This window comes from Anas platyrhynchos, chromosome 6, assembly GCF_047663525.1.
Source record: "Anas platyrhynchos isolate ZD024472 breed Pekin duck chromosome 6, IASCAAS_PekinDuck_T2T, whole genome shotgun sequence".
Lineage (NCBI taxonomy): Eukaryota > Metazoa > Chordata > Aves > Anseriformes > Anatidae > Anas > Anas platyrhynchos.
This window is the reverse complement of record NC_092592.1, coordinates 3,417,430-3,444,688: the sequence shown is the minus strand read 5'-3', so window position 1 is coordinate 3,444,688 and position 27,259 is coordinate 3,417,430. Positions and strand designations below refer to the sequence as shown.

Below are 27,259 nucleotides of genomic sequence, written 5' to 3'. Positions count from 1 at the left end.
TTCTCTCTTAAATAATGTTAACCTCATTCATCTCCAGAATCACAAAATTGGTGCAGTTTACTAAAATTTTGAATGAATTCTCCACCTATTTCCAACACTTGCTTGGAAACAGAGCTGAGAGTGACACCTTACCAAATATGTTTCATTTAGAAAAGATTAGAAGACAAAACGTAAGTTTACTGCAAGGAAGTACATAAATTTTAAATTAGTTAGAAATATTAGTACACACAAAAAGCAATATACTATTTTGAATAAATTCCTGGTGCATTACTAAGTAACTTTAGGTAAAATAATGTTTATCTAAGAGAAACACGGAATTGCTTTACAGGCAAGGAGTAACCTAAAGAGGGGAGGCTTAGTTTAGATATAAAGAAGAAGTTATTTGCTCTGAGGGTGGAGAGGTACAGCAACAGGTTGCCCAGAGAAGCTGTGGATGCACTTACCCACAGAGAAGATGTGGAACACTTCCCCACCCCTGGAAGTATTCAAGGCCAGGCTGGATGGGTCCTTGGGCAACCTGGTCCTTGGGCACCAGGGAGGTGTCCCTGCCCTTGTCAGGGGGCTTGGAACTCAATTATCTTTAAGGTACCTTCCAAACCAAACCATTCTATGATTCTGGGATTCTCACATCCTCTTTCCTTACTACCCTTTTGGAAGTCAGTACTCTTCAGACAGCTGCAGGCCCTCTTTCAACTTACATTTCTGGGAACAAAAACAAATTTTCATGTTGAATTTATGTCTCACTTTTGAGTATTTGGGCTCCTCAGTGTTGTATTTGTAAATATTTCATTTCTCTGAGTTTGCCCTTTAAAAACCAAGGGCATTAAAGATCTCTTCCTGTTTACCCATTTAAGTTAAAGCAAATCAATGAAGAATCATAGGATCTAAAGTTCTTTTGTTTTTTCCTAAATTTTTTCTTAATCCTCAATATCAGATTTGTCATGGCAAAGAAATCAATGAAGATACTGGTTGAATGTCAGTACCTAGGCTCTTGGATTATTACTACCCTTTTTTTCCCCATAATCCATATTTAGAAAGCTAAAATGTCATATATGACTAGAGTGAACACTCCTATCTACTTTTTTCCCTTTAATACTGTTAGAGAGATCTACAGTTTCCAAAAACTACCTCATCAGAAATTCCTTAGTATCTCTTCCAGACTTCACTGACTCAAGAAACAATGTTATTGACCACACATCTTAGCTTCCTTTCTATTTTCTCTGAACATCATCTTAATTTTTGTAATTACTTTCGTTAGTTAACCTATAGAGCTGGGGTTCAAGCAGATCAAGTTCCTATGTCTAGACATATGTTCCTATGTCTATGAGACTTCCCCCATTCCACACGAACACCTCTATAGTGGCATGCTGACCACAACTAATTAATAATCAAATCCATTCTTCAATGGAGTTACATATCTGGTTATCCCTATTTATCAGTATTTATATCTTCCTTTTTCCCTTGCCATTTCTCCTATTACTCTTTTGCTATTTTTACTACATTTGCCATTTTCTTTTTTTAAGTCTTCTTAAGTACTAAGTTAGTTTAAAAGAATTCATTACTTCTTCCGAAGTCTCATTTTTGACACTTTCTTTTACTATTTTTCCACTCTCAATTTGAAGATTACACGATTGCAGTGGAATCTATCCATCATGAAGAGCTTGATTTCGTTGAATGTTACCTTGTAGTCAGGTATTCTAAATGAATCTTGAAGTGATTTTTGTTTCTTTTTTAACTTTTATTTATTTATTTATTTATTAAGGGGATTAAAATAATTTCACCCATATAGCCCCAGCACCTTTCCTAATCTTGGGCAATTACTCGTTAGAGCAAATAATTGTCATTTGTTCCAAGTACCAGTCTTTGCTAGTAGTGACATTGTTACCAGCTTACCGTCCCCCTCCATACTAGACACCCAAAATTTTCTTTTTAAGTGAAAGAATGTCCTTCTAGAGAATGGAAGTTTTTACCCTGACATCTTTTAAGGCACTGATCCTTTATTTCCGTCTTACTATTCTAATCTTACTAATTACTATTTAACCCCCAAACTACTCTTTCCCATTATGTTTTTGTTTGTTTGTTTGTTTTTTTAACATAATTTGCAAATTGCTTTCAGCAAAGCATTAAAGATAATGTTATTTCATTAATTTAAAATTAGTCAAGGTGATTCTCATGATATTTTCTGTTGTTCTTATGCACAAATTGCAAAACACAACTTTTATTAGCCTCACACTGAATTACTTAATTACAGGATGAAATCATATTCAGTAATAACAACTAAAGCACTTAGCCGTGTTCAAGAATGAAGTGAAAATCATTTAGATTCTTGCAAGTGGGTTCTCAGAGTTCCAATACATTTTTAAAGATACTTTTATATCACATAAAACGCATTCTTTTATATGATAGGACAATCCATAACAGAAGAAAATGAAGATCTTCATCCACTACAGCACTCTTTACTCTGAAAGAGAATGTCATGCTATAACCATTACAAAGAATTTCATTATTCTCTCAACCACAGCAGCCACCCAGTGGCTACTCTTTTTAATACTCAGACACGCATAAAACCAGGAATTTAGGAGATGGTCAGAACCTGCAATTTTCAGTGATAGCCTCTTGCATTAAATATTCCTTTTATGTGAAAGAGGAAATAAAGCCATCAACGTTTTTTCTTTGGAAGCAGACTCTACACAAACATTCAGAAGAAGAGGAAGAAGAAAAAAACAAAGATATGGATGTAAATGTTGTGAGGCTCTTTTGTCATTACTGTTTATATATATATATATATATATATAAACATATATATAAACATATATATATATATATATAGTGTCTGCTTTTCTTTAAATAAGAGACTGTTAATAAGAAGATATATTGTTAATAAAGTTTTAATAGGAAAATATTTCTGTGTGATAGGCTATTTTTTTTCTTTAAACTATAAATCTAGAGAGAAAAAAAAAAGTTATTAAATGGAAAAAAAGTTATTAATGGATGTTAAAAGTATCAAGAAATTTAGACCAACAGCACTGACAGATGTTTCTGAACTACATTATAACTCGTTATGAAAGTTTTGCAACAGTTCTCAATCTTGCAGGAACATAAGAGAATTTATTTCATGCCTTATTTAAGTGTCTTTTTGCGTAGGTGCCAGAAAATGGCTTCATATCCAAAAGCTTGCCTGTTTTTTTTTAACTGTATTGGTCTAGCTAAAAATGTTACTCTCCCTGCCATTTTTGCCTTGAAGATATCCGTAAACCTTCACAGTTTCAATATTAGTGATTATTAGACACTTTAATATTTATAAAGCAATTATATACAGCCAAAGAGGAACTTAAATAATAAAATTCATTTAAGATGACAAGAAGCATGAAGTTCTTCATCCACACTTATGATCTTCCAAATACTCTACTTGAAACCACTTCTTTCCATTTTCTAAGTTCCAAGTTTAACAAAATCTGTGTACATAATGTTTCAATAATGAGGAAAACCTCTATAAAATTCAAAAACTATAACAAATATAAATTATTATCAATGAATAATGCATGTTACTACCAGACAAGAAGTGACAGACGATTACAAAGAAAAGAACCAATACACTTTGTTGTAAATGGCATCGGTTTCTGCTGTGCATACCTAAGTATGTTGGAAGATATATACTTATTGTTACAGGAGTTCCCTCCAGCAATCTTAATATTTGGAAACTGCTATGGTGCACTCTCATTTCAATTGAATGAATGCCATTCTTTGATATTCCTGTATAAGAAACAGAATCAGGAATGATTCTTTGAAATATAAACTTGTGTAATAATTTTGCATTCTTTCACGTTATTACTAGCCTCTACAACTGTATTACTTGTGCTTTCAGTAAACTGATAAAAATTTTTGCCATTTCATCTATAATGATAATGATCTCTAGGAAACAAAATACATAATTAAAAAATCATAAGCTGACCTTCAATGTATGTTTGACCAAAGTCTGGAATTTCTCTTTGAACTGAATCTGATAATTGTGTTCTGTGCTAGAGACGATCACGTACAGTCAGGACTATGCTGCAGCTTCCTTGACACAAAGCTACACAGTCAGTGTCACCAGTCTTCCATACATGTGTAGGACAAGCCCACTTTCTGCATCAAGCTGAGTGAAGGTCTACATGAAGTCTTCTAGCAGCACCTACAGATACCTGGTTTTTTTTTGTTTGTTTTGTTTTGTTTTTCTCTCAGAGATAGCCACTTCTTTTTGTCACATTTTCTGCTTACTTAAATTTCTTTTTCTTCTCCATCATTATTAGTCCCCAACTTCAAGATGACCCATTTATTTCTGCCCATTTTTCTTTGTAGAGGGTTCAGAACCTCTAACTGAGAACCCAGGAATCAAACATTTTGACACATCTACTTGTTGGTTTGACACCTGGAATTTGATATATAAGTTCAGGTTGAGGAACTGGTATGTTCTCCAAAGCAGACTGCAGGCAACACACAAAAAGTTAATGGAAATATGTAATTTCTTCATACATCATCCCTTCTCATGGAGGAAAGTAGTTACTAACTCATCTTTGTTCAACTCCTTAACCTGAAACTATTTGCTCTCAATAATTTATATTTGACTTTAATTACGTTTCAGTTCTAAGTTCCAATGAATTCTGATAGACCATATTACTGAAAACATTTGCTTAGTGTTTGCATCATTTAACCAAGGCTAGGGTCAATAAATATTAGCTAGCAGTAGGCCTACAGTCCTAATTTTTATTTTTTTTAAAATTCCTTCTTCTGGACTACAGTACCACCTGAAGCTATGACTTCAGTTTTTCCACTGCAACATGCTTAGCCACTGACAGACTAGGCTGTTGTATGGATAATACCCTTGCCAGAATTTTAAACCCTGCCCAGTGAGATTCAATTTTTATTGGACATTGGAATTAATAATGAAATCAGTTCTTAACTGAATTTAGCAAATCCCAAAGACCTTAAATTCTCTAATACTTGATTTTTTATTTTCCACTTGGAGTTTCTGAAACAAAATGAGAATAATATTAATAAAGTAGTGGAAGTAAACAAAACCAAGCATTAATATTGGATTAATATTAATGATCCAATTAATGGAGCAGTTTGTCATTCACTGATGGATCATCAGATTAGCCATAAAACATGCAACATGTTACAAAGAAGGGTTCAACATATCCACTATTTAGAATAAACAACTGATGCAGTGTATGCCTCTGTACCTGATGTACGTAGTGTATAAGTGAATGAGAAATTTGGAAGAAGCAATAAAGTAGAGTGAGCCAGAGCACAAGACGGTATGAGAGATGAAGAGGGACAATGTGACTGTGTAAGAAAAAGACTTGGGCAAGCACACAAGACTAAGCATGAAGAAGCACGTGTGAGAAAGACAGAGCAAGAGAGCACGTGCCCATGACTGAACACAAAGGAGCATACAGAAGACTGACGAACAGCAAGTGAAAGGGCAAGAGTCAAGACAATGAGAGACAGCAAGTGAGCCAGAGGTAAAATGAAGAGAGTGCGTAACAGAGGGCACACGGGGGAAGGGGTGCACACCCAATGATGGCATGAGAGCACAACAGAGATACAGAGCACAAGGTCTCTTCTCTGGTATCTCTTTTAAAAATCAGCACATTATAGCATCCAGATATTTTCTCATATTAGGAAAAATCAGGCAATGTTACCCACATGAGTGATCACCACTCAAACACTGTAACTTCACATAGCATTTGGCATGAAAGGCAAATTACTGGTTTGGAAGGTGGGGGGGTTAAATCTGACAGGGAGCTAACACACACACAAGTGAAAGAGGAACTCTTCACACGCTACTTTCGTGTACAAACAAGAATTTCATCACAGTGGAGCAAAAACATATAGTAGCAATAGCACAGGTGTCCTATGATCAGCAATATCAACAATAAAACCACAATCTTACCAAAGACAGGAGAGAATATTTAAGGTTTTAAAAACAGAGTCAAAAGTTAGTAATTATTAAAAAAAAAATGACTCACCCACTCACCTAGTGCATTTTAAATTGGAGAGCAAAGTTAGGAGAAAGACAGCAGCTGTCTCTTTCACCAATTACCTGCCAGTGCTAAAGTACTACATTTGCATCCACAAAATGCAATGCAAAACTAAATTTTACTGCATTAAGAGAACTGCTTAGTCTATCGCTTCACAGTTCAGAGAAAACATAGAAGACCCAGAACAGAATCTTGATGCACTTCTGTTTTAAAATGCAAGTCCTGACAACCTGACAATGTTTCATGTAGCCCCTTTATCTCAAAAAATATATAATAATAATAAAAATTAAAATTAAAAATCTCTCTCTCATATGAAACTTGGGCTATCCCAGAATGTATTGTTTCATTTCCAGCACACATGAAATGTAACAAGATATTGCACTTTGGTTGCCTTTTAAAAACAGAAGCACAGCAGAACTCAACATTATCCATAATCCTTTCATTCACATATTTCCTCTCACCTCTTTCATTTTTTAATCAGAGAATTGAATTATTATTGGCCTTAAAAGGCTGATACTTTACCACATCTTGCAAAGTACAAAAGCAACTTTACCTTTTCCCTGCTGCAGCCTGCCTTTTGTTCTTCTTAATCTTTAGATTAGTCATTTTTAAAATCTTCTCCACTGTGAAATCAAATGAATACAATTAGATAACATTTCATTTACTGGGGCTAGCATCCTTTATTATATTAACATCATGCTCAAATTTTTATTCTAAAGTTTATTTTAAAAAATCCATTATTTCTAATGATAAAAGAACATAAAGTGAAGGCATCCAGTATCTACCACACTGTGTTGGGTTTATGAGGCAAGGTTTTGGCAGAGATTGCCCTCCAGACTGTGGAGAAGACCACCGTGAAGCAGTCCTCCTGCAGACCACGGAGGCCCCTGCAGCAGTTGGTTGTGCTCTGAAAAATGCTGCTGCCCATGGAGAGCCCACACAGGTGTTTTTTTGGCAGAACTGTGGCCCAAGTTGGGCCCATGCCTGAGCAGTCTGCTGCTGGAGGACTGCACCCCACTGGAGCGTTCTTGAAGAATGGCAGCCAGGGAGAAAGGGGAACTTGTTAGGAGGAAGGAGTGACAGAGGCTACCTGTTACGAAGAGACCACAACCTCCACTGCCAGCCTCTCACACCATTCAGGGCTCAGGGTGCTGAGGTGGAAGAGTTGGGAGTGAAGTTGAGCCTGGGAAGAAGGAGCAGGTGAGGGGCAGCTGTTTTTGTTTTGTTTCTCACCACGCTTCTCTATTTTTACTTGACAATAAACTATAATAAATTTCCCCTAGTCAAGGGTTTTTTGGCCATGATGGTAACTGGTGATTTCCATGTTCTTATCACAGGTTAGGAGCTTTTCCACCCTGCCCTGTCAAGGACAGGGTGTGGGAGGCTGGAGGAGGCTAGGTGGGCACCTGGCAGTTGCCACGGTCAAGCTGTTTTACTGGTAAATAATATTCATGGTGTATTTGGGTGACCCCTGAAGAGACACTCCAGAATACAGACCCAGGTCTGTATTTCCATGAAAAATACATGCCAAAACAAGCTCATTTTAAAAATCTTACCCCCTTTGCAGAAACATACCTGTCTCTAAAGGGAAAGAGGAAAAAGAGAAAGAATTAAATGAAGCATTTGCCCTGCCAATAACCATTATTTATTAATGGCAACACCTCACACATAGTCTGAATTAATCATATTGCTTACAGAGTTTGCATTTACTGCAAGGTAAGTTTTAAATTTTTATAGATGGTTAAAATATAAATGTATCCTAAATTCTCAGAAAGTTGCAAGCATAGAGGAGTAATGACTCTAAATTTCTTTACGAGCATTACATGGGCAAAAATATATGCTGGGTTTTGACTGCGGATTGGATTCTCGTTAGAGAGAATACTTTTCTTCTTATTTTTTTTTTTTTTTTTTTTTTGAGCAGAATAATAAGGGTGTATTCTTATAGCTCCCTTTCTACCTCTACAATTACTTTAAAATGTTGTGAAGACTCAGCTTCTCAGCACAAGCTAAATAGGCAGTTCTTTGCCAAGATCCCTGTCCATTGTGCATTCATGAAAGCAAACATGAATGCCATTGATCCCAGCAGGAAGGCTTGCAGGCTTGACACACTCTGTGCCAAAGCAAGGGCTCTAATTAGTGATCCTTCCAGCTGGACAGTAAAGGCCTTACCCTTCCTTAGGGAATAATAAGACAGGCAGTGTCTGAAGTCCCCAAGTAAGCTTTATAGAATAGGGAGCATGCAGAGAACTGCATTAAAGGCACTAAACCAGCCGACACAGGTGACCGAACAGTGAACTGTGCACTTGGCAATGAACAGAAAAATGCCTGCTACACAAGCATCATCCGGTCTTTGGTTCCTCCTGTTTGCCTGAATTACTGTCAGAATTCAAAGGACTGTAATGGATGGCACAACTATTTAAAAGAAAGCAATAGATTTGTTGCAACAGTGATAGTTTTGAATATCTTTGTGAGGAATGTTTTAACAATTCCAATTTGTGTCCATAAATTCGTGTACATAAATTTGTGTCCATAAAGAACAATTCTGTTTGAATCCTGTCTGCCTCTGGGCCCTGCACTGGCAGTTTAATTCTTGAACCACAGATGCAGTGTGTCCCAGTCTCCCCCTCATTCCAGTCAATTTATCACGTCTTCAGAAAACACTCCTTAAAATTTATGAACCTGTTTGCTTTTGTTATTCTGGACTTCTATTTCTAACAGTTACAGCCTTTTTTCCTGTCTTCTTCGAGATTAACTTAACACTGCTATAGATGTGTCTGTGAACGGCTGGGGAAGAATGTTTTAATTACTCGTGAAGCGTCAAATAAGAAAGCTGTTTGTGTTTGATGTCTGGGAGTTTCAGAACAACTGATAACAACTAGTGACTGTTATGAGATCCTTGGTATCTGGCCAGGGGGGCCAAGAGATTAAGAGGAAGAAAAAAGAAGCTGAAGGACGGTTGGGAGACAAGACCTGTGGAGAGTGTACAGAGAGTGTTCCATAAACTTGGAATAGTGCCGAGTAAGTACAAAGGGTGAGAGGAAGACTCCGAGCCTTCAGCATGAAAGACCCCTAGAGACCCCCAGGGGAGACTGATGCGCATGCTCCAGTAGGAGGAACTGGACCCCGGAAGCTAATTATAATAATCTATTTTTTTAGAAGTAGTAATGAATATGTATTAGTCTAGGTGCATAAAAATCAGCTGCTTGATGTAACTGGTGTGCGTCCTGGTGGAGCGGAGACTCCCGGTGCACCCAGCGCTGTTTGCTTACCTCTATTCCTTTATATTCTTTTAATAAATCCTATTTTTTTATTTAATCCTAAATTTAATCCTGAGCCATTTATAACAATCTTCAAACCTTTTCTTCAAAAACAATGCTTGTTGACAATATAACATACCAATTCATAACATCACCATTCTTTGCAGAATAATGATAAAAAACTCATTAGCAGTAACAGGCTTTGAAAAATAGGCAGCATGTGTAATTTCGGCACTTCAAAACTGTTTGCAATAAAGGCACTTTTAATTATATTTCTTTATAAAGAAAAATTATCTAAAGGATTAAAAATAGAAAGTCCTTTCATAGTAAAGATTACTAGCACTAGACTGCGAACACTGTAACCAGAGAAAAGCACTTGTACATATATGCAAAGTGTACATCTAGGTTTCTGTATATAAAAGATCTTATACAACTTCTTTTATTGCATTGCTGCTTCAGAATTCTGACAACCACAATATTCAAAACGAGAGTTTCACTGAAAAAGCAGGATCTACTGAAAACAGTGGCTTATTTAAACATACTTTACATATAAGCGCATGAAATGTATAAAGAAGCATTGACATCTTGAAAGATTACAATGCCAAAAATTGCGTGAAGCTACAGTAGAAAAAAAATCCAAATGGTATATGCATATCCATTGTATACATCAATTATCTATTAACAAATTCCCAACGTAGATAAATTCCTCCTCTGTTAAAAAATAAAAATAAAAAAATCATAAGTTAACACTTTTAAAAATAAATTAGAACGTACAAGTTTACACCCTTCTAATCCAACCACATTTGCTTTTTGAAAGCAAATGCAAATTCTAAAAGTGAAATATTAAAAGTATTTAAAAACGAAAATTTTTCACTTAGAATTATTATCCTACCTTGAGAACTGCAGTTTCTTTAGCCAAGCAAAATGCTTGGTCCTTCTGATGTTTGTTCCATTTTCACATCAAGTGGATATTAATTTTAACTACTAGCTTTCACTGAGAATCTTTCATTCTTGAAGAGAAATAAGAAAATTACTTATTGAAAACAAACAAGTCTCATTTCAAGATAGCAGCTTTTAGCCAATAGTTTTCTGATTTTCTACCTTTTGTTTAATACTGGTTATTCTTACTTGCCTGAAAGACTGCTACATTTCTCTTATCAGCAACATTATTATATTTTTTCTAAAACTAAGATTGAAAAAAGAGAGGAAGAAAGGCTGTAAACAAAAAGCTGTAGAATACAAAGGCAGTTAAAAGTTGGCTTCACAGCTCCTCAAAATAAATACTGAAGGATTATGATTCTGTAACCACAATCAGGATCTTTTTTACATCAAAGCTAGAGAAAAAGTAATGATATTAGTGCTTTGGACTCTAAATGGAACATACTGTTATTGCTGGGCAATAACTGTCCTTGTGCTGAGTGACAAAAAAAAAAGGGGAAAAGGCGCACTTCCCCTCCCACATTCCCTGTATATCTCTAAAAATAAAGGACAGGTGAATATTCAAGGTGAAAATCAATATAATTTTTAAGATAGCCAGGAAGCCTTTAAATTACCTGAAGCACATTCTGTGCTCATTTAAAGAACATTCTGTATGCAGGCTGTAGTAAGAAAAGTATCTGTAGAATTAAGCAAAAGATCAATGAACAAATTTTCAGTGTACCACAAACACAAAGAATTCATAATGTAATAGTTATAAAACAATTGACTTTATGATTGTTTAATATTATCACAGGCTCATAGAGATGTATATTCAACGTATTATAAGGTTGCATTAAAGAAGGTCACATTAAAGTGAGGACAATAGCTCTGAATCTCAAAGGATTTGGTCTAAGAATGTATTGGAAAACGAGAGATTCATAATAGTTTTTTCAGCCTGTTTTAGCATGTTTTCTAATAGCATGAAGTCTTATGACATATTTAAAGTCAGTTTAAAGCTTATTTTTCTTCATTAAGACAATAAAGTGTGTTTTTCCTACATTCATGCTATCTATAGCACTTTGGTTTGCACTTCCGGATGCAGCCCAGCTAGTATGCATTTTCTTCTACATTCACTAATGAGGTGGTACAAAAATAAAAATAAAAATCAGGGAATAAATTAGGAGACTAAAATGCAACCTACAGTGAGATGCAATCTACAGGTGGAAAAACATAAAAATTGAGAAGTATGTCAGCGTAAATTCATAGAATCATAGAATATCCTGAGTTGGAAGGGACCCTTAAGGATCATCAAGTCCAACTCTTGACACCGCACAGGTCTACCCAAAAGTTCAGACCATGTGACTAAGTGCACAGTCCAATCTCTTCTTAAATTCAATCAGGCTCGGTGCAGTGACCACTTCCCTGGGGAGCCTGTTCCAGAGTGCAACCACCCTCTCTGTGAAGAACCCCCTCCTGATGTCAAGCCTAAACTTCCCCTGCCTCAGCTTAACCCCGTTCCCGCGGGTCCTGTCGCTGGTGTTAATGGAGAAAAGGTCTCCTGCCTCTCGACACCCCCTTACTAGGAAGTTGTAGACTGCGATGAGGTCGATTGTTAATTGATTGTTAATTGATTGTTATGCTCTGGTAAAAGACGTATTCAAGTGGAGAGAATATCTGTCCAGGCTTGGAGTCAATCATATGCAGTCAGTAGAACCTGGCTCAAATAACAAAACCAGTTTCTGACACTAGGTCCTTACTGCTTCAAAAATGAGCAGCTAGGTTCATTTGATGCTAGACACTGCCCCTCTGGTAGTCTACCCAGGGCCTAGAAGGGACATACCTGCAATCTCTAATGACCTAATAGGTGGGCTGGCAGGAAACTGGCCATCCAGAAAATGACAGGTCCAAGTTTGAGGTTTGATAGGAAGGTTTTGAGAGCTCTCGCTTTGTCACAGCCTGCCAGTTTTCTATGCCCAGGAGAGAGCTCTACTCTTTTTCTTCTCATGGTTTTATTCTCCATCTGAACACATAGAAACTGGCTTCAAAGTCTCAATTCTCCCCACACTGTGATCAAATAAATGAAGTAGTATCGAGGCTCATTCTGATCTCTCCACTCTAATTTATGTACCAGAGCTCTCTAAATGGCATCTGACAGACAAACTCCCTCTGCACCCATGTCTCTGGCTGGACAGCAATTCAAATTCAAATTCAAATAATAATAATAATAATAATAATAATAATAATAATAATAATAATAATAATAATAAAGCTCTCTGTCTTTCCTTCCTTTTTTGAAAACTAAGCAGTTATCACAATGACAAAGAAAAATGACTGCCCTCCTTAAGACATATGCAAACAACAGATGATTGATGATTATAGAATTTGGCTTACAGAACCTTAGTAACCAGTCAGAAGAACTGCCAATGGCATATACATGTATACAATTTTACCACATGGCATCAACTTGTACCCACCTCTGACTGCCACACACCTTAAGTTAGCACCACTCAGTCTGCAGGAAGGGGCTGTTACCTGCCTTTAATGTTAAATGTTTAATGTCTAAAAAACACACTACTGTGTATAGAACTTGTTGGAAGTCTCTCACCAAACATAAGAAACTTAACTAGCTTAGCAAACGAGCCAACCTTTCAGACTTTATGTTTATCCCTACTACTGAGAGCAGTACCACCACGATGAGGCAGAGCTGAGAAGCCTGCATGTGTGGAAAGAAACCTCACTAATGTACTGCACGAGCGCTAAGCTTTACATACTGCTCAACGTGAGCATTAAAATAATGGTGTGCTTTGCAAGCCCTATAGTTTTTAACAAATAAAAGAATCTGAAAAGCTGAATTAGTAAGTATTTTAGGAAAGACTTAAGTGTTAAATATTCTGTATCACTGAATTAAAGCTGAAAGGTTCCCATGTTATCCACTCTAAAAATATCCACTACCCTGCTTTACAGCCTTTTGGAGGCTGTTTTCAGCTACGATGGGGGAATAGACCCCAGCTAGACCTCACACGTATCGGACAAGCCTCAACTCCAATGCAAACGGAGCTGTCTGACCACCAACTAAGGCTCATGAGGTGACTAAACACTTCCTTGACAAGTGCCAAATGCTGATCTAAAATTCCAGATATAAACATGTAGGTAACATAGAGCCACCACTGTGGGCTCTTTATACATACAGCAATTAATTTTATTTATTTATTTATTTATTTTTTTTTTTACTAATTCAGACACCTTAGCAATTACCTAAACTATAACGCTCCCACAATCTATTCCCTTTAGGTTTATTACTAATTTTCATTTGAAACGGAACACCTGAAGCAATAAAACTGCTAAGCATTCATATCTATCTTGAGAACAGTAGTTTCCTAAAACTACTATGACAGAGCCCACTATATGAACTGCACTGTTCAAACCTTACACTAACCTACAGCTTTTGGGGATTTATAAAACTCCTTGCAGAAGAGAATGTGCAGCATTTGTACACTTGGCATGGATTCTGCTATTCATTAGAAAAACTTTATAAACACTGAGTTTTTTCTGACACCACAATGATCATTCATGTACATACACATACACATGCATGCATATAAAATGGGTGAAACCTATAATGCTTAAAAATACAAAAAATTGAATGTACTTATGTGTATTCTTCATGATGTCAGCCAGGTCCTTAGAAGTATACTGACCAGTCAAAAATAACAGTATTTTTTACAGTGCTTATTAACAGTTCCATCAGTACAGACTTCTAGAGAAGTTTCATGGTTAAACTTCTGACTTTAAGATCACATTTTGTTTTTTGCTTTTTTGTTTGTTTGTTTGAACTGTTCGTCTGTTCATGTTGAAATTTAAGATCTGATTTCACAAATTCAACTTTCCAGATGCCTTAAGAGCCAAGAATTAAATTCTGGATAGCCTTACTGTCCACTATATTATGCATATATTGAAACAGCCAGCCTCTTAATTAGCTGATTATACAGGGAGTTAACATCCCCTTTTTTTGCATGGAGTTACCTCATTTGGATACTCACGTTGCAGTCACATATTCCTCATGTTTCTAGCAGAAATACTTTATAGACTAGTCCATATAGGCAGCTTATAAGAAGGACTACACGAGGACCTACATGAGAAACCAGAAAATAATTTCTCTGCCATGCCATCTTGCAGGACGGAGGGGGAAGGAACCACCACCAAAAAACACTTCAGTTTCATCTCCTGTTTTCTAAAACACTGCCGCCCCCCAGAGGCAGCGGTTCGCGAGCTGCAGCTCTGTCAGCTAAAATTTGCAAAATTCGAGCAAAATTTGAGCGCCTGAGAAACATTGCTGGGCGTTTTCGCGTTAACCGGTGCAGACAGAGGTAACCGTGATAACATATAATGGAAAACCAGCCTCCGTGAGCAACATCACACCGCAGGTTAGACATGATTTGTTCCCAGGTATTGCTACCTAACCACACACGGATGGGATGGCTGCAGCTGTATTTCTGCCTCTTTGGGCCCCGGTATTAGTTATGGCAATAACGGGGTGTCACGGCGAAGAAACGTGTCCGCCCCGGGACTCGAACCCGCCACCCCCGGGTCTGGAACCGCCCCGCCCCGCCCCACTGCCCTCTGCGTGCGCACCGAGCGGGGCTGCCAGGCGCATGCGCACTGGGAGCCTCCACCCCCCCACACACACACCCACCCTCATGGCCGTGGGCGGTGGCCGCGCATGCGCAGTTGCAGCCGGGGGCAGCGCTCTGGGTATCTGGTGCCGTGGGTGGTGTTCCCACTGGATCGGTCTGGGCAGATACACATGCAACCCCATTAACTCTTTTAGAGTAGAGCGAGGGGTTAAGCCATCACCTTAAGGCTTATTCTGTCTCGATTCGTAGAGGCTTGTTTTGTCTCTATTTTGAGTTGTAAGTGACTTTGCTACCGGCTCGGTATGCGAAGATACTTCGGAGGACACGCGTCTCTATGTAGCTGCCAGGACCCAAAACAGGCTCCGCCGGTAGGGCGAGGTAGGGGAGAGGGGGGCGTGCGCATGCGCGGTGCGTCCGCGTGAGGCCGGCCAGCCCTGTGAGGGGGGTGCGGGCGCGGCCGCCATGGGGAAGCTGAACGTGGCCGTGCTGCGGTACCTCAGCGGGCAGCACTTCAGGGTGCTCACCGCGGTGAGACGGGACGGGACGGGGACAGGGGAAGGGAAAAGGGAAGGGAAAAGGGAAGGGAAGGCAAGGCAAGGCAAGGCAAGGCAAGGCGCAGCTCCCCCCCCTCCCTTCCCCTCCCGTCCCCTCCCCGCTGATGCCGCCGACCGTTCCCTCTCGCCCCCCGGCAGGTGGAGATGGGCACGAAGAACCACGAGATCGTGCCTGGCAGCCTGGTGGCGCCCATCGCCAGCCTGAAGCACGGCGGCTGCAACAAGGTGCTGCGGGAGCTGGCCAAGCACAAGCTCCTGGCCTACGAGCGGACCAAAAGTGAGTGTGGGGCCTGCGCTGGGAGCCTCCTCCCGGCCCTCCCGGTTCTTCAGCGCCGCAGAAGTGCGGTAGCTTGGTCATTCGGGTATCCGGGGCGTTTGTGAGCCCCGTCTCGCCTTGGGGCTAGCTGGGGAATGTGAACTCCTTCAGCAACAAATGGTGTTGGTGATTTCTGAAATTCATGGATTCGTTCGTCCAAATTCGTGGATAAAATAAATAATTGTTAGCTAAGGTAGTATTTAAGTTCACATAGGGATCAGCCCAAATGTGTTACAGTCTTACAGCAGACAAACTGGAGCAGACTGCAAAAGCCTTATACCTTCAGCCAGTCAGGAACGGTCACTAAAGTAGTATTTATTCTGTCCCATTCTGTTAGTAGCGTTGGATTTCCTTTAGTCTTGCACTTGCATCTGGCTTTGCAAGCACAATGTGGGAGTCTTCATGAAATTCATCTCCTTTTTGTCTCCGTTTTTCAGACCATTAAGGTTTGGTTTAGGTCTTTGAAACAATCCTGAATCCTTGCCGTGTCTCCTAAGTAATCATCTTTCAAAGTAATCCTATGCAATTTGAACCATTGTCACTGCCTGTGTTACCAAGGGGCTAACAAAATGTCTACTTTTTATCCAGTTAGTTTTCAAAAGGCTTGCACGAATTTAAACTTACTGTCAAGTTGGGTTGATACTAGCCAACAGTGAAAATACTATTTGAGTGTTGTGTACCATAAGCAGGAAAAAAAAAAAAGAGAGACCAAAATGAAACTTCTTTTAAAAGAAACACATGCATAATATGGAATGAAATGTTGTGTAATTTATTTTTTCCTAGCTGTCCAGGGCTATCGGTTAACTAATGCAGGATATGATTACCTTGCCTTGAGAACTCTGTCTTCCCGGCAAGTCGTCAGTTCTGTTGGAAACCAGATGGGTGTTGGCAAAGAATCAGGTAATTTAAAAAAGTGTTTTCAGTATATAATTTTTTTTTTAGAAGAAATGGGTCTGTATTTTTGTTAATTTGTTGGAAACTTGGTGAATTTACCTTTGGATAGTCATATCAGTTAATCTGTCAAACACCAAAATTTATGGTCACTTCAAGTTCTGTGTGAGTCTTGACTACATCTGATTTTTTTCACAAGTGTTGTTCCACTTTGACCATTTTGTACAATTCTTGGATGGTTCCTTAAAAGGTATTTTGCAAACAGGTGACAGTTGTCTTGTGACTTGCAAAGAATTTTGAAGCCTTCTGTCAAAAAGATTAACATCAAATGTTTCATCCCACCTAAAAAAAAAAAAAGTAATATACAGTCCAAACTATTGGAGTGCTATCTTGGTTTCTCATGCTCATATGTTGATTGTAATTTGGCACAGCATGTCTTTTGTCATTAAAAAATGACGAAAAAAAAAAAGAGGATTATTGGGGACAAATGGTAAAAATGAAACATAGCCAATTGCTAACACTGTTTTAAAGTAAGAGGTACCTTGAGTTTTCTGTCCAGTCAAGAGAAGTCTTTTCTAGTGTGCCATTAAGTTACTTCTTATCCCCTAGTCTGAAATATGTTTCAGATCAGATGGATGGTTCAACCAGATGATCTTGGAGGTCTTTTCCAACCGTAATGATTCTATGATATTCTACTAGTGGAGCAGCATAATCTCTTCACCAATGACTTCTTCTTGTTCAGATTTGTAATACATAATATACAAATTTGGTTGTCTTTTCTGTTAAAAGAAGTGTAGTAGACTTTGCTATTCCAGAAATAGCAGTTACAAGAAGTCAAGCAACCGATTTCTCACTGCACTGTTGCATTATATACCTGTCAGATACCATTTATTTCTCAGATCTGTGCTGCTGTTTTTTCTCCTAGATATTTATATTGTTGCAAATGAAGACGAGCAGCAGTTTGCAATGAAATTGCACAGGCTTGGAAGAACTTCCTTTCGCAGCCTGAAAAATAAGCGTGACTACCATAAGCACAGGCACAAAATGTCATGGCTGTATTTATCCCGGCTAGCAGCAATGAAAGAGTTTGCCTACATGAAGGTAGGTGGTTGTTTGCACCATATTAACAACGATGTAATAGTCTGGAATGTACTTCTCAGATTATCTTCTCATCACTTCATATTTGCAGTATATGTTAGGATGTATGCTTTTTATTTGTTTTTTTTTAGTGGACTTAAAGTATACATTTCAGAGAATGACAGTGCTGATGCCTTTTGTATACTTTCAAGTGACAAAATCAAACTTTGCCATGGAAGTCGTATGGAACTGAAGCAATTTCCATAAAATTTCAGGTGAAGCTGTCCAGTCATCTGAGTCTTAATAAAGGCAGTGAATAAACTATCGCCATTTCACTTAACCTTGTCTTAGGAAAGACTATATGCTAGGGAAAATTTGTGAAGTATCTACTAGTATTTTAGTCTTGTCTATTTGGATCACTTCCACAAACATAATTACAGAGTATTTGTTAGGTCTGTAAGCGATGAGTTTCAAACTGGGAGGAGAGCACACTGAGAGCAGCCCTGCAGAGAAGGACTTGGATGTTCTGGTGGATGAAAAGCTTGACATAAGCCAGAAGTATTTGTTTGCATCCCTGAAGGCCAGCAGCCTCCTGAGCTGCATCAACAGAGGAGTGGCCAGCAGGTGGAGAGAGGTGATTGTCTCCCTCTGCTCTGCCCTTGTGAGGCCCCACTTGGAGTGCTGCATCCAGGTTTGGGGCCCCCAGCACAAGAAGTATGTGGAGCTGTTAGAGTGGGCCCAGAGGAGGACCACAAAGGTGATCGGAGGGGTGAAGCACCTCTCCTGTGAAGAAAAGCTGAGAGTCAGGGTTATTTAGCTTGGAGAAGAGAAGGCTTAAGGGAATGCTAATAGCAGCCTGCAGTACTTAAGGGGGCCTACTGGTAAGCTGGGGAGGGACTCTTTCAGGGAGTGTTGTGATAGGACAAGGAGTAACAGTTTTAAATTAAAATAATGGTAGATTGAGATTAGATACTAGGAGGAAATCCTGTGCTCAAGATGGTGAGGCACTGGCATAGGCTGCCCAGAGAAGCTGTGGATGCCCCATCCCTGGAGGTGTTCAAGGCCAGGATGGATGGGGCTTTCAGCAGCCTGGTCTGGTGGAGGTGTCCCTGCCCATGGCAGAAGGGGTGGAACCAGGTGGTCTTTAAGGTTCCTTCCAACCTGAGCCATTCTGTGAATCAAGTGAATGATTTGGTAAATACGGTTAGAGGAAGCTAACAGAGCTACAAAATACTATGGCCTACCTTTAGTTAATCTTTAATGTAGTGTAATACTGGATATTAATATTTAAGAAGAAACTTTTGCCTTACTGAGACTGAGTGTGAATTACCTGACCAGGCCAAACTGTATTTACAAGAACTGTTGAACCTTTTTCTAACGCCCTATTCCCAATTATCTGCTGGTGGTTTCTTAAGCTAACAGACCAGGTACGATTCTGCTGTTTTTCTATCCCGTTGTGTTTTCCTGCCACCTGCAGGATAACTAAACTCTGGAAAATACAGAAGCATAGTTAGTAGTGAAAGTTCAGATTGCTCTTCCTCCTTAAGCACATGATTTGACTTTTACAGTTAGCAGTTGAATAATGTGTAGGATGCTGCTTCCGCAATGGTGCTTAACTGCTTATCTTATATTTGTAGTTTGTCATGTATGTAATGTTTTCTTAATGGTTATCTTTTATTTTTTCAATATGTTGTCTCTTTCCAGGCTTTGTATGACAGAGGATTTCCTCTTCCAAAACCTGTAGACTACAACAGGCATGCAGTTATTATGGAACTCCTTGATGGCTACCCTTAGTAAGTTTGGAAGCTTGAAGTCTGTTTTACAGAAGCCCTAACAACGATAGGTTCAGTAAGACAGCAGGGATGACGTTTTTCCTTATCGTGTGAGTCAGTTCTGATCATGCTGAATAAAGCATGAATAAAGTCAGGCCCAGAACGGCTAGGGTTCTGCTTCATTATATTTGGAGAAATTGGTGAGAGAAGGAAAACTAAAAAGATACTCTCTTTGTCCAAAAAGACTGGTGGAAATGGACTTTTTTTTTTTTTTTAAGTACGGAATACATCAGAGGAGCAATGTGATACAGAGGTTAGTGCTACAACCATTTTCTACACAGAAATTTTATGTTCTATATGTTATCTATTCAATGATATTCAATATTGATATATTCAGTATATCAAATATTCAGTATTGAGTTGTGTATCCTCCACGTTCTGAGCTCCAGTTCATGATCCATGTTGTGGTAAAGATTCAGGTAGGATTACAACTTGTACAGTTGCCATTGTAGAACTTCTGTGTTGATTTTTTTGGGGGGTGTTTGTTTTTTGTTTGTTTTATTTTTTATTTTATGTGTTTGTGTGCATTGAACGCTGTTTTTTGCTCAAGGAAGATTACTTTTCTTCAGTTTTTCAACATCCAGAAACATGAAAAAATGTTGAATTTTGTATGTGAATGAATGGCTTGTTTTGTTTCCATAGCAGAATGCAAAATAGCTATTTGATACTCTATATAATGTACAGTAACAAAGGTTCAGTGTAATTAATCCCAAAGTATACAGTTGAAGAGTTACATTGAAGAAGTGCCTTTTAAGACTTTATTCTATCCCGTTTCCCCGCCTTTGTTAAATAGTTCCACATCTGTCCTGTAGACAGAAAGCTTTAAAGTTACATGTGGGCATTGCAGGTGAGGCTTACCATGCTATCCCAGTTCTGCAATTTTAACTAAGCATTTCCTGAAGGAGATGCTGTACTAGATGAGAAATTATTTCAGGTGATCAGCATCTCAGAAGATACCAGTTTAGATGACTTCCAAATTCAAAGAACAAATGATATGTTTTATGATACAGACCTCTGGCTATAAGAAATGTCACCAATTAATTTTGCTGTTAATATGAAAATATTCAACAGCAGCCTATTACAGAGCTGCTTGAATTCCATTGTGTTTTGTTTGTATGTGCAACTGATACGTTCTCATAACACTACAGTGTTGCATTCAGGCCAAAATATATCACAAATTAGCTGTAAATGACGGCTTCTTGACAGCTCCTGGTATAATAAGACAGCTGCCTATTTATTCTGCTTGTAAAAATAAGGTGATGTCTATTCTGCGCACTTTTGGGGCAAAACATATACTTTGCTTTTATTCTGGAGTTTATGCTGGAGTATATTCTGGAGTGCTTTAAGCTTTTTTTTTTGTTTTTTTTTTTTTTTTTTTGTTTTTTTTTTTTTTGCTTTGCCTTATCCCCAGCTTAGTCTTGAAAACACTTTTTTGTGAGACATTTGAATGGCATTTGAATACAAGAAGACCTAAGTTACCTAAAACAATCCAGACATAAAAATTCGCTGATCCATTGTTTAAATTAGGCAGCATAACCATCGTGTTTGATAGGAGTACAAGAGACAAAGGGCTTTAGTTAAAACGAGGGATTTAACCTGGAGATAGGAGAAGCTTTCTCCCCATGAGGGCAGTGTGGTGGAGATTGCACAGTATGTTTCCATCCCTGGAAACTTTCAAGCCCGCATTGGTAGAGCTCTGATTAGTCTCATCTAATCTCAGAATTGACATAGCTATGAGCAGAGTATTGGACTAGTAACCTCTGGAGATCCCTTACGACTCAAATCGTGACCCTGTCATTCTCTCAGATGTAACTCATATGCCTTGTCTATATTTTTAAATTAATTCCTTCAGGGTTCAGGATATTTTCTTTTTTATTTAACTTTCCAGATGCCAAGTACACCACATCGAAGACCCTGCTGCTGTCTACGGTGAATTAATGGATCTAATTGTAAAACTTGGCAATCATGGTTTGATTCATGGGGATTTCAATGAATTTAATCTCATACTGGATAATGATGATCATGTCACTATGATTGATTTCCCTCAGATGATATCAACATCACATCCAAATGCTGAATGGTACGTACAAATGATGTATGCAAAATAAACCAGTTAAGTGCTGATAACAACAAATAGTCAACCATGATTTGTTTTCATAAGCCTGCTTCAAATTCTTTTTCTACTGTTTTCACCATACATTACAAATGCAATTTGTTTCATGAATGAGTAGAAATCTCCTTAGGATAAATGTGTAATTAATTGCTTCTCAGTTAATATTATTTCTTTCAATTAAGAAATGAATAGAAATAATCTGCATTTATGTATGTATACCTACACGTGTACTTTCTCACTTCGAGTCACTGATGGTTATTAATATTCAAATAAAAGGCAAGAAAGTAGAGTAAAAGTTTGTCATACCAGTAGACTTAATTTCCTTGATTATTGCATTTTTACAATTCTGTATTTTTTAAACAGGTATTTTGACAGGGATGTTAACTGCATTAAGGAGTTTTTTAAGAAACGCTTCAACCATGAGAGTGAGCTCTTCCCATCATTCCAAGATATCAGGTAAAAAATGCCAGCTGACTCGTAATTCCCCCATGTTATGGTAGTTACGTTGGTTTTCTGAGAAAAATGGATGCCTCTGAGAGATGATTTTAGAAGTGAACAGGGGGAAAAAGAGCCAATTTGAAATATTTTTGTCATTCTTACAGTAAAAAGGATCCATACTGTCTTCACTGGCAGTTACTAAAAGTGGTTTCCAAAAACTGAAGCACGTCTTAAAATCTGCTGTCTCCTTTGTCTTACCTCTTGCAGCTAGGGGAAAGAGATACATCCAAATGCCGTAAATGTTACGGTGACGCAGAATTAGTTTCTCTGACTCTTAAAACCATATCTAACAGTCCTGGGGGATCAAGTATTAACTTAGTTTTTAATTTTAAATTTAATTTTCAAAATGCTAGTACATGTGGTGACCGCCTCTTCAAATATTATCTTCAAAATTTTCCTACTGTAGTTTGTCCCTTTTGAAAAGCAAACAATTTTCTCACATATTTTAAGAGCAAAGCTGATTCAGTTAAAAGGGTTTTATATCACTCTGAGCCCTTTCTCAAAGGGGAATTGTCTGTGTGTGTGTCAACATGTCCTTCATCGTTCTGTTTGCACAAGCATAATTTAAGTATTATATTTGTTAAAATCAAATTGTTTGCTTTCAGTAAGTGCTGATTATGAAGATGGAATCATCTTGTATGAAAGTCTGGTTCTGTCAGGCTACATTCTGCTAACTACCCAAAGCCCTGCACTGTAATATGTTACCTATGTTCCAATGGAGTATACTCTTTTTGTTAATAGCATGGTAATTATAGTCTAACTTGATAGTATTTTTAATCCAAAATACAGCATAATGATTTGATATATTAAAAGAAAGCTCACTTCTATTTCTTTCAGGAGAGAGAGTTCTCTTGACATAGAGATTGCTGCCAGTGGTTATACAAAGGAAATGCAGGAAGATGATGAGCTGCTTTTCCCAGAGTGCTCTGATGAGGATGATCATACAACAGAGGAGAGGGAATTTGTAGAAGATGCTGAAAGTAACGCCAACTTCCTCAGCCAAGATAAAGAAAACAATGCAGACTTCATATGTGAAGTGGTTTCTGAAAGCAGAACCTCTGAAGACTTGTTATCACAGTGAAGATGCTGAAGCCACAGAAAGTAGTGAAAATTCACAAGGACTGAGTATGTCAGAGTTGAGTTCAGCCTTGGAAAAGGTTGAAGGGCAGCCTGTGCTTTCGAAGTCCAGTGAAGATGCATAGAGTTGTGCACTTGGTTTTTCTGAGCACAAAAGAATACCTGACAATGCTGCTGAAAATCAGACAGAGGGCAGCAGTGGTAAGGACGATGAATGCCCTGATCTGGTTGACTTGTCAACTTTAAATAAGGAATTGAGACCTTACAGGTAAATACTTATATTTACTGTCTAGTGGTGTGGTGAAATTTTCTTCTTTTTTCTTTATTTCTAGTAATAGTGTGAGTAAAAATTAGGACACAAAGATCCCTTTTATTTAAAACCTAGCCAGAATCACTCAAGAGATTCCACAAATTTATTGGTCGTGTTTAGCTAATACAGACTGCTGGGCATACAGAAGTGGTTAAATTGCAGCTACTTTAAAGGGCTGATTCGTTGTGAAATGCAGCTCATATATTCGTTTGAGTGACTACGCTCAATGAGCATCTGAGACAAGTTTTCTTAGCTTTCAGAAACGCTCAGGGATTATCCTGAGAGTCTTTCAGTCTTACTCCTTTCCACCTGCATAGAATCCTTTAGGTTGGGAAAGACCTTCACCATCATCCAACGACCAACCTCACCACCACGTAAAGTGGTTAAACCGGAACAGAACCTCTTTCAAACAGCACTACAGCTTCAACTACAGACAAGGGACAAATACTTACTCCATCCACCCAACACAATTAGTTATTTAGATACATTCTTAAGATGTTTTGAATTAATACATTTCAGTAAATTCAAGTAGATTTACACGCTGTGAGAAAGACACCAATACCCATTTAACAACTTGCCAAAATCTCAAACTTCCAGCTTCTGCAGTTAAATGCCAACAAGCTGTTTCAAGGTTAAGCAAACCCCCAAACCTTAAAAAGAAGTAAAACAAATACCTTTGGTGACTGTGTTGTCTTCTTCATTGGTCTTCGTTTTGGGGCACGTTTTTTAACGGCCTTTGCCTGTGGTCTTGCAACACCCAATTTTACCACTTCTGCCCAAGATTTCGCAACTACGAAGCAAAACAGACACAATAACCTTAACTGGCAGCTGTGTAAACAGGACTTCACAGCTATTTATGATTCCAAAGGATTTGCTGTAGTCAGAAATCACAATTTCAAGCTGAATCTTAACGAGTGTCCAAGCATCCAGTACGAGCGTCCAAGCATCCAGTACAAGTGTCCAAGCATCCAGTACGTTTCTACAACAAAAAGCATCATACAGTTCCAGAATCTGTGCTAAGTGCTGACCTCACTCTGTCCTCACTCTCTGCTGGAGTTCAAAAAGCATTTGGACAGTGCTCTCAGACATGTGGTCTGATTTTCTGGGCGGTCATTTAAGGACCCAGGAGTTAAACTTGATGATCATTGTGGGTTCCTTCCAATTCAGGATATTCTGCGATTCTGTGAAATATTTTCCTCATTACAAATTTGCCATAAGCCTTTCAGTCTTGCACTTTATTGTACCTGAATTTTTCCTTAACAGAATGTAAGGTTTAACAGCAAAAAAATGTTTTTTTTTTTTGTTTGTTTTTGTTTTTTTTTGTTTGTTTGTTTGTTTTTTGTTTTTTTTTTAAGTGAAACATATCCAGGATTAACCAGGAAGGCCTGTGATTTTATCTCACCATATAATAGGACTATCACTGAGACACTGCACACAGACACTGCACACAGCATGTTATTCACAACTTTAAAATGATTCTACAAAAAACGAAGATAGCAAAGAATAATAAATTGCCAGATGAATGTTGATATTGATGGGAAATTTTAAATTTGACTTTGAAAGAGTCAAATTGATATAATTTGTTTTCATAAATTAAAGACATCTCTTCTTTAAGTGTTTTCATAAAGATTAAATTTTCAAGAACCAGATTCCCTCTCAATTTTTCCAGTGGTATCAAAACTATTTTGACCAACATTTGAATTTGAATGTTCAACAATTAAAATATTTGTGTCTCAATGGTTATCATCCATGATGTCTGCCATACACCCAACACTTACAGGCAGTCCAGTCTACAACTGACAGTGTGTGAACTGGCTAGGGAAAAAGGCATAAAGAAACTAAGCTGAATACAGGTAAAATGCATGTTTTCACCAACAAAAATTATTGAACTGAAATTGTATCAGTTATATACTACTCCAAATTGAGGGACTTGGAGGATCAATACCGCAATTAACCTAACAAACAGAACCTTACTTAATGACTTTAATTCACGTGAAAGATTCACCCCACTGCCATTCCTCCCTCATTCTGTCCTCCTGGTGAGGCCAGGAGTGTCCCGAGAGCACATAGAAGTGTGCCCAAAGGGAATTGCTGATTTTGGAGGCACAAGGTGCCTATGGGGCCAGGTCGGGAGCTGGGCTGGGATGAGCTCCATCAGGCAGCCGGACCAGGCCCGTTTCCAGCGTGGCGGACGAGCAGCCTTTGCCCTGAAACTCAAAAGTCAAACTCTGTCGCTGACTTCCCTTATTAAAATGGGAGCGTGGTTGAGAGGGGCCATCTCTTGCCTGGGGATGCCAGTCTTTCCCTGTAGTTAATGGAAAGAAGGAGGCTTCTCTAGAGGGCGAAGGCGAGCTGAAACCTCAGCTGGAGTGCCCTGGAGGTACTGCTGTGTCTCCACTGCCTACACAGGGATCTTGGGAGGCAGGTCTCCGGGTGATCAAATTAGTCTTTGTGTCTGCCTCATTCCCTAATTGTCAGTAGATATCCCAACTAGTGAACAATGTACAGCATAACAAAGGAGGCACACATATAAAAAGGAGCAGAATTAGCCTGCGCTAATTGGTGGGCCTGACTTTGCTGACAGGAACCAGGCAGTTAAGAGGAGGGCTAGGAAGTAATTCACTAACTAAAATACACCTCAGAACACAGTAGTAAAATGATTTTATCTTGGTAATTTGACAGACTGGAACAGCAACAGATGAAAGTTTTTCATTTGTTTGTTTGTTTTAACCTGGCCCAGCTACCAGGTCAGACTGCTAGAAGTCTCGGCTGTTGATGTAAATGAGTTGAAGGCTTTGACTTGAAACTTGTTCTCGGTGGGTCCGATTAAAGTGAATTTGGCCCTCGTTTTACATGTGATTTCTGACAAAATGATCTGTCTGACCCTCCTACAGGGTGTTATCATTGTCCTTTATTTAAAAATAGGTCATTTGGAGCTTTATGTACGTACGCAAAATATTAATTACAAAATTCACACAACTTCCACAGTTGGCTGGCTTGCAGAATATTTCTCTCAAACAAAACCAAGGATTTAAAACTTTGCCTTACTTTGCCTTAGTAAATGTGCTTTTAGCTTGTTAAGAAAAGCCCAATCTTTAAATATAATTTAAAGCTCTAATTAGTTGATTTTAGGCAATTTTTTTTTGACATTTTAATGGCAAGGATACCTGGATTTTTTCTGGTATTCATGAAGATATTTGATAAAAAGGTAGATGCAACTCTCTCTGAAAATAGCAAAAAAACAAGTTCATGGGATCTTTTCTAAGCCATACAGTAGCCATTTAGATTTTCTTATATGCTTTCATAGCTATCCAGGAGCCTGGTAAAGGCTCTTAATTGCAGAACTTCCCAATTTCTACTCCACTAGCACTTCTTTAACTAGGTCTTTTCCTCCAAAATACGATCCTGTCACTGAAGGAAATAATACTGAGGAAATGAAATATGGAAGTTAAATATTAACTTTTTTTTCCCTTTTTAGAGAAAAAAAAAAAATATATATATACTTTTCAGATGGCTGCAAGTCTGAGCAGTCCTTTCATCTCCCACTCTCAATGGCAAAAGATGCATTTCTAGAAATGGCACGCAAGTTTTATGGTTAATAAAATAGTTTATTGCGCCATTATTGTTAAGAAGTTTTTCTTGCAATGGAAAAGCATTCAGGTACACACTAAAACAACACCAATCCCACAGAATATTGTGTTTGTTCAAGCATTCAAACTTGATTAAACTTCTCTTTCAAAGTACTGCTGCATCACAGTT

General features: G+C 38.3%; 1 protein-coding gene and 1 long non-coding RNA gene across 5 annotated transcripts in view; one reads left to right on the top strand and one right to left on the bottom strand.

Moving 5' to 3' along the window:
- The window catches only part of LOC140002856 (uncharacterized), a 28,825-nt gene extending 14,053 nt beyond the window's left edge, over positions 1-14,772 (bottom strand). The window contains exons 1-5 of one of the 2 annotated variants that reach the window (XR_011810404.1): positions 14,655-14,772; positions 14,239-14,327; positions 10,834-10,896; positions 10,173-10,290; positions 6,577-6,646 (exon numbers count right to left, since the gene is read on the bottom strand). This is a non-coding gene — a long non-coding RNA (uncharacterized lncRNA). Of the gene's footprint in view, positions 1-6,576; positions 6,647-10,172; positions 10,291-10,833; positions 10,897-14,238 lie in introns of both variants that reach the window. The other variant, XR_011810403.1, reaches the window with a different exon arrangement.
- Positions 14,773-15,205: 433 nt separating this feature from the next.
- Positions 15,206-23,469, top strand: LOC113841589 (serine/threonine-protein kinase RIO2-like). Of its 3 annotated transcripts, XM_072040007.1 has the most exons (8): positions 15,206-15,360; positions 15,525-15,663; positions 16,486-16,602; positions 17,519-17,694; positions 19,375-19,463; positions 21,391-21,582; positions 21,979-22,071; positions 22,951-23,469. In XM_072040007.1, coding segments are annotated over exons 1-6 (588 nt in total). In that variant the 5' UTR covers positions 15,206-15,294; the 3' UTR covers positions 21,392-21,582; positions 21,979-22,071; positions 22,951-23,469. The 3 variants fall into 3 exon arrangements, with proteins under 3 accessions (XP_071896108.1, XP_071896110.1, XP_071896109.1); XM_072040009.1 differs by lacking the exons at positions 19,375-19,463; positions 21,391-21,582; positions 21,979-22,071; positions 22,951-23,469 and adding an exon at positions 17,823-19,368; XM_072040008.1 differs by lacking the exons at positions 15,206-15,360; positions 15,525-15,663; positions 16,486-16,602; positions 17,519-17,694; positions 19,375-19,463 and adding an exon at positions 19,470-19,755.
- Positions 23,470-27,259: the final 3,790 nt, after the last annotated feature.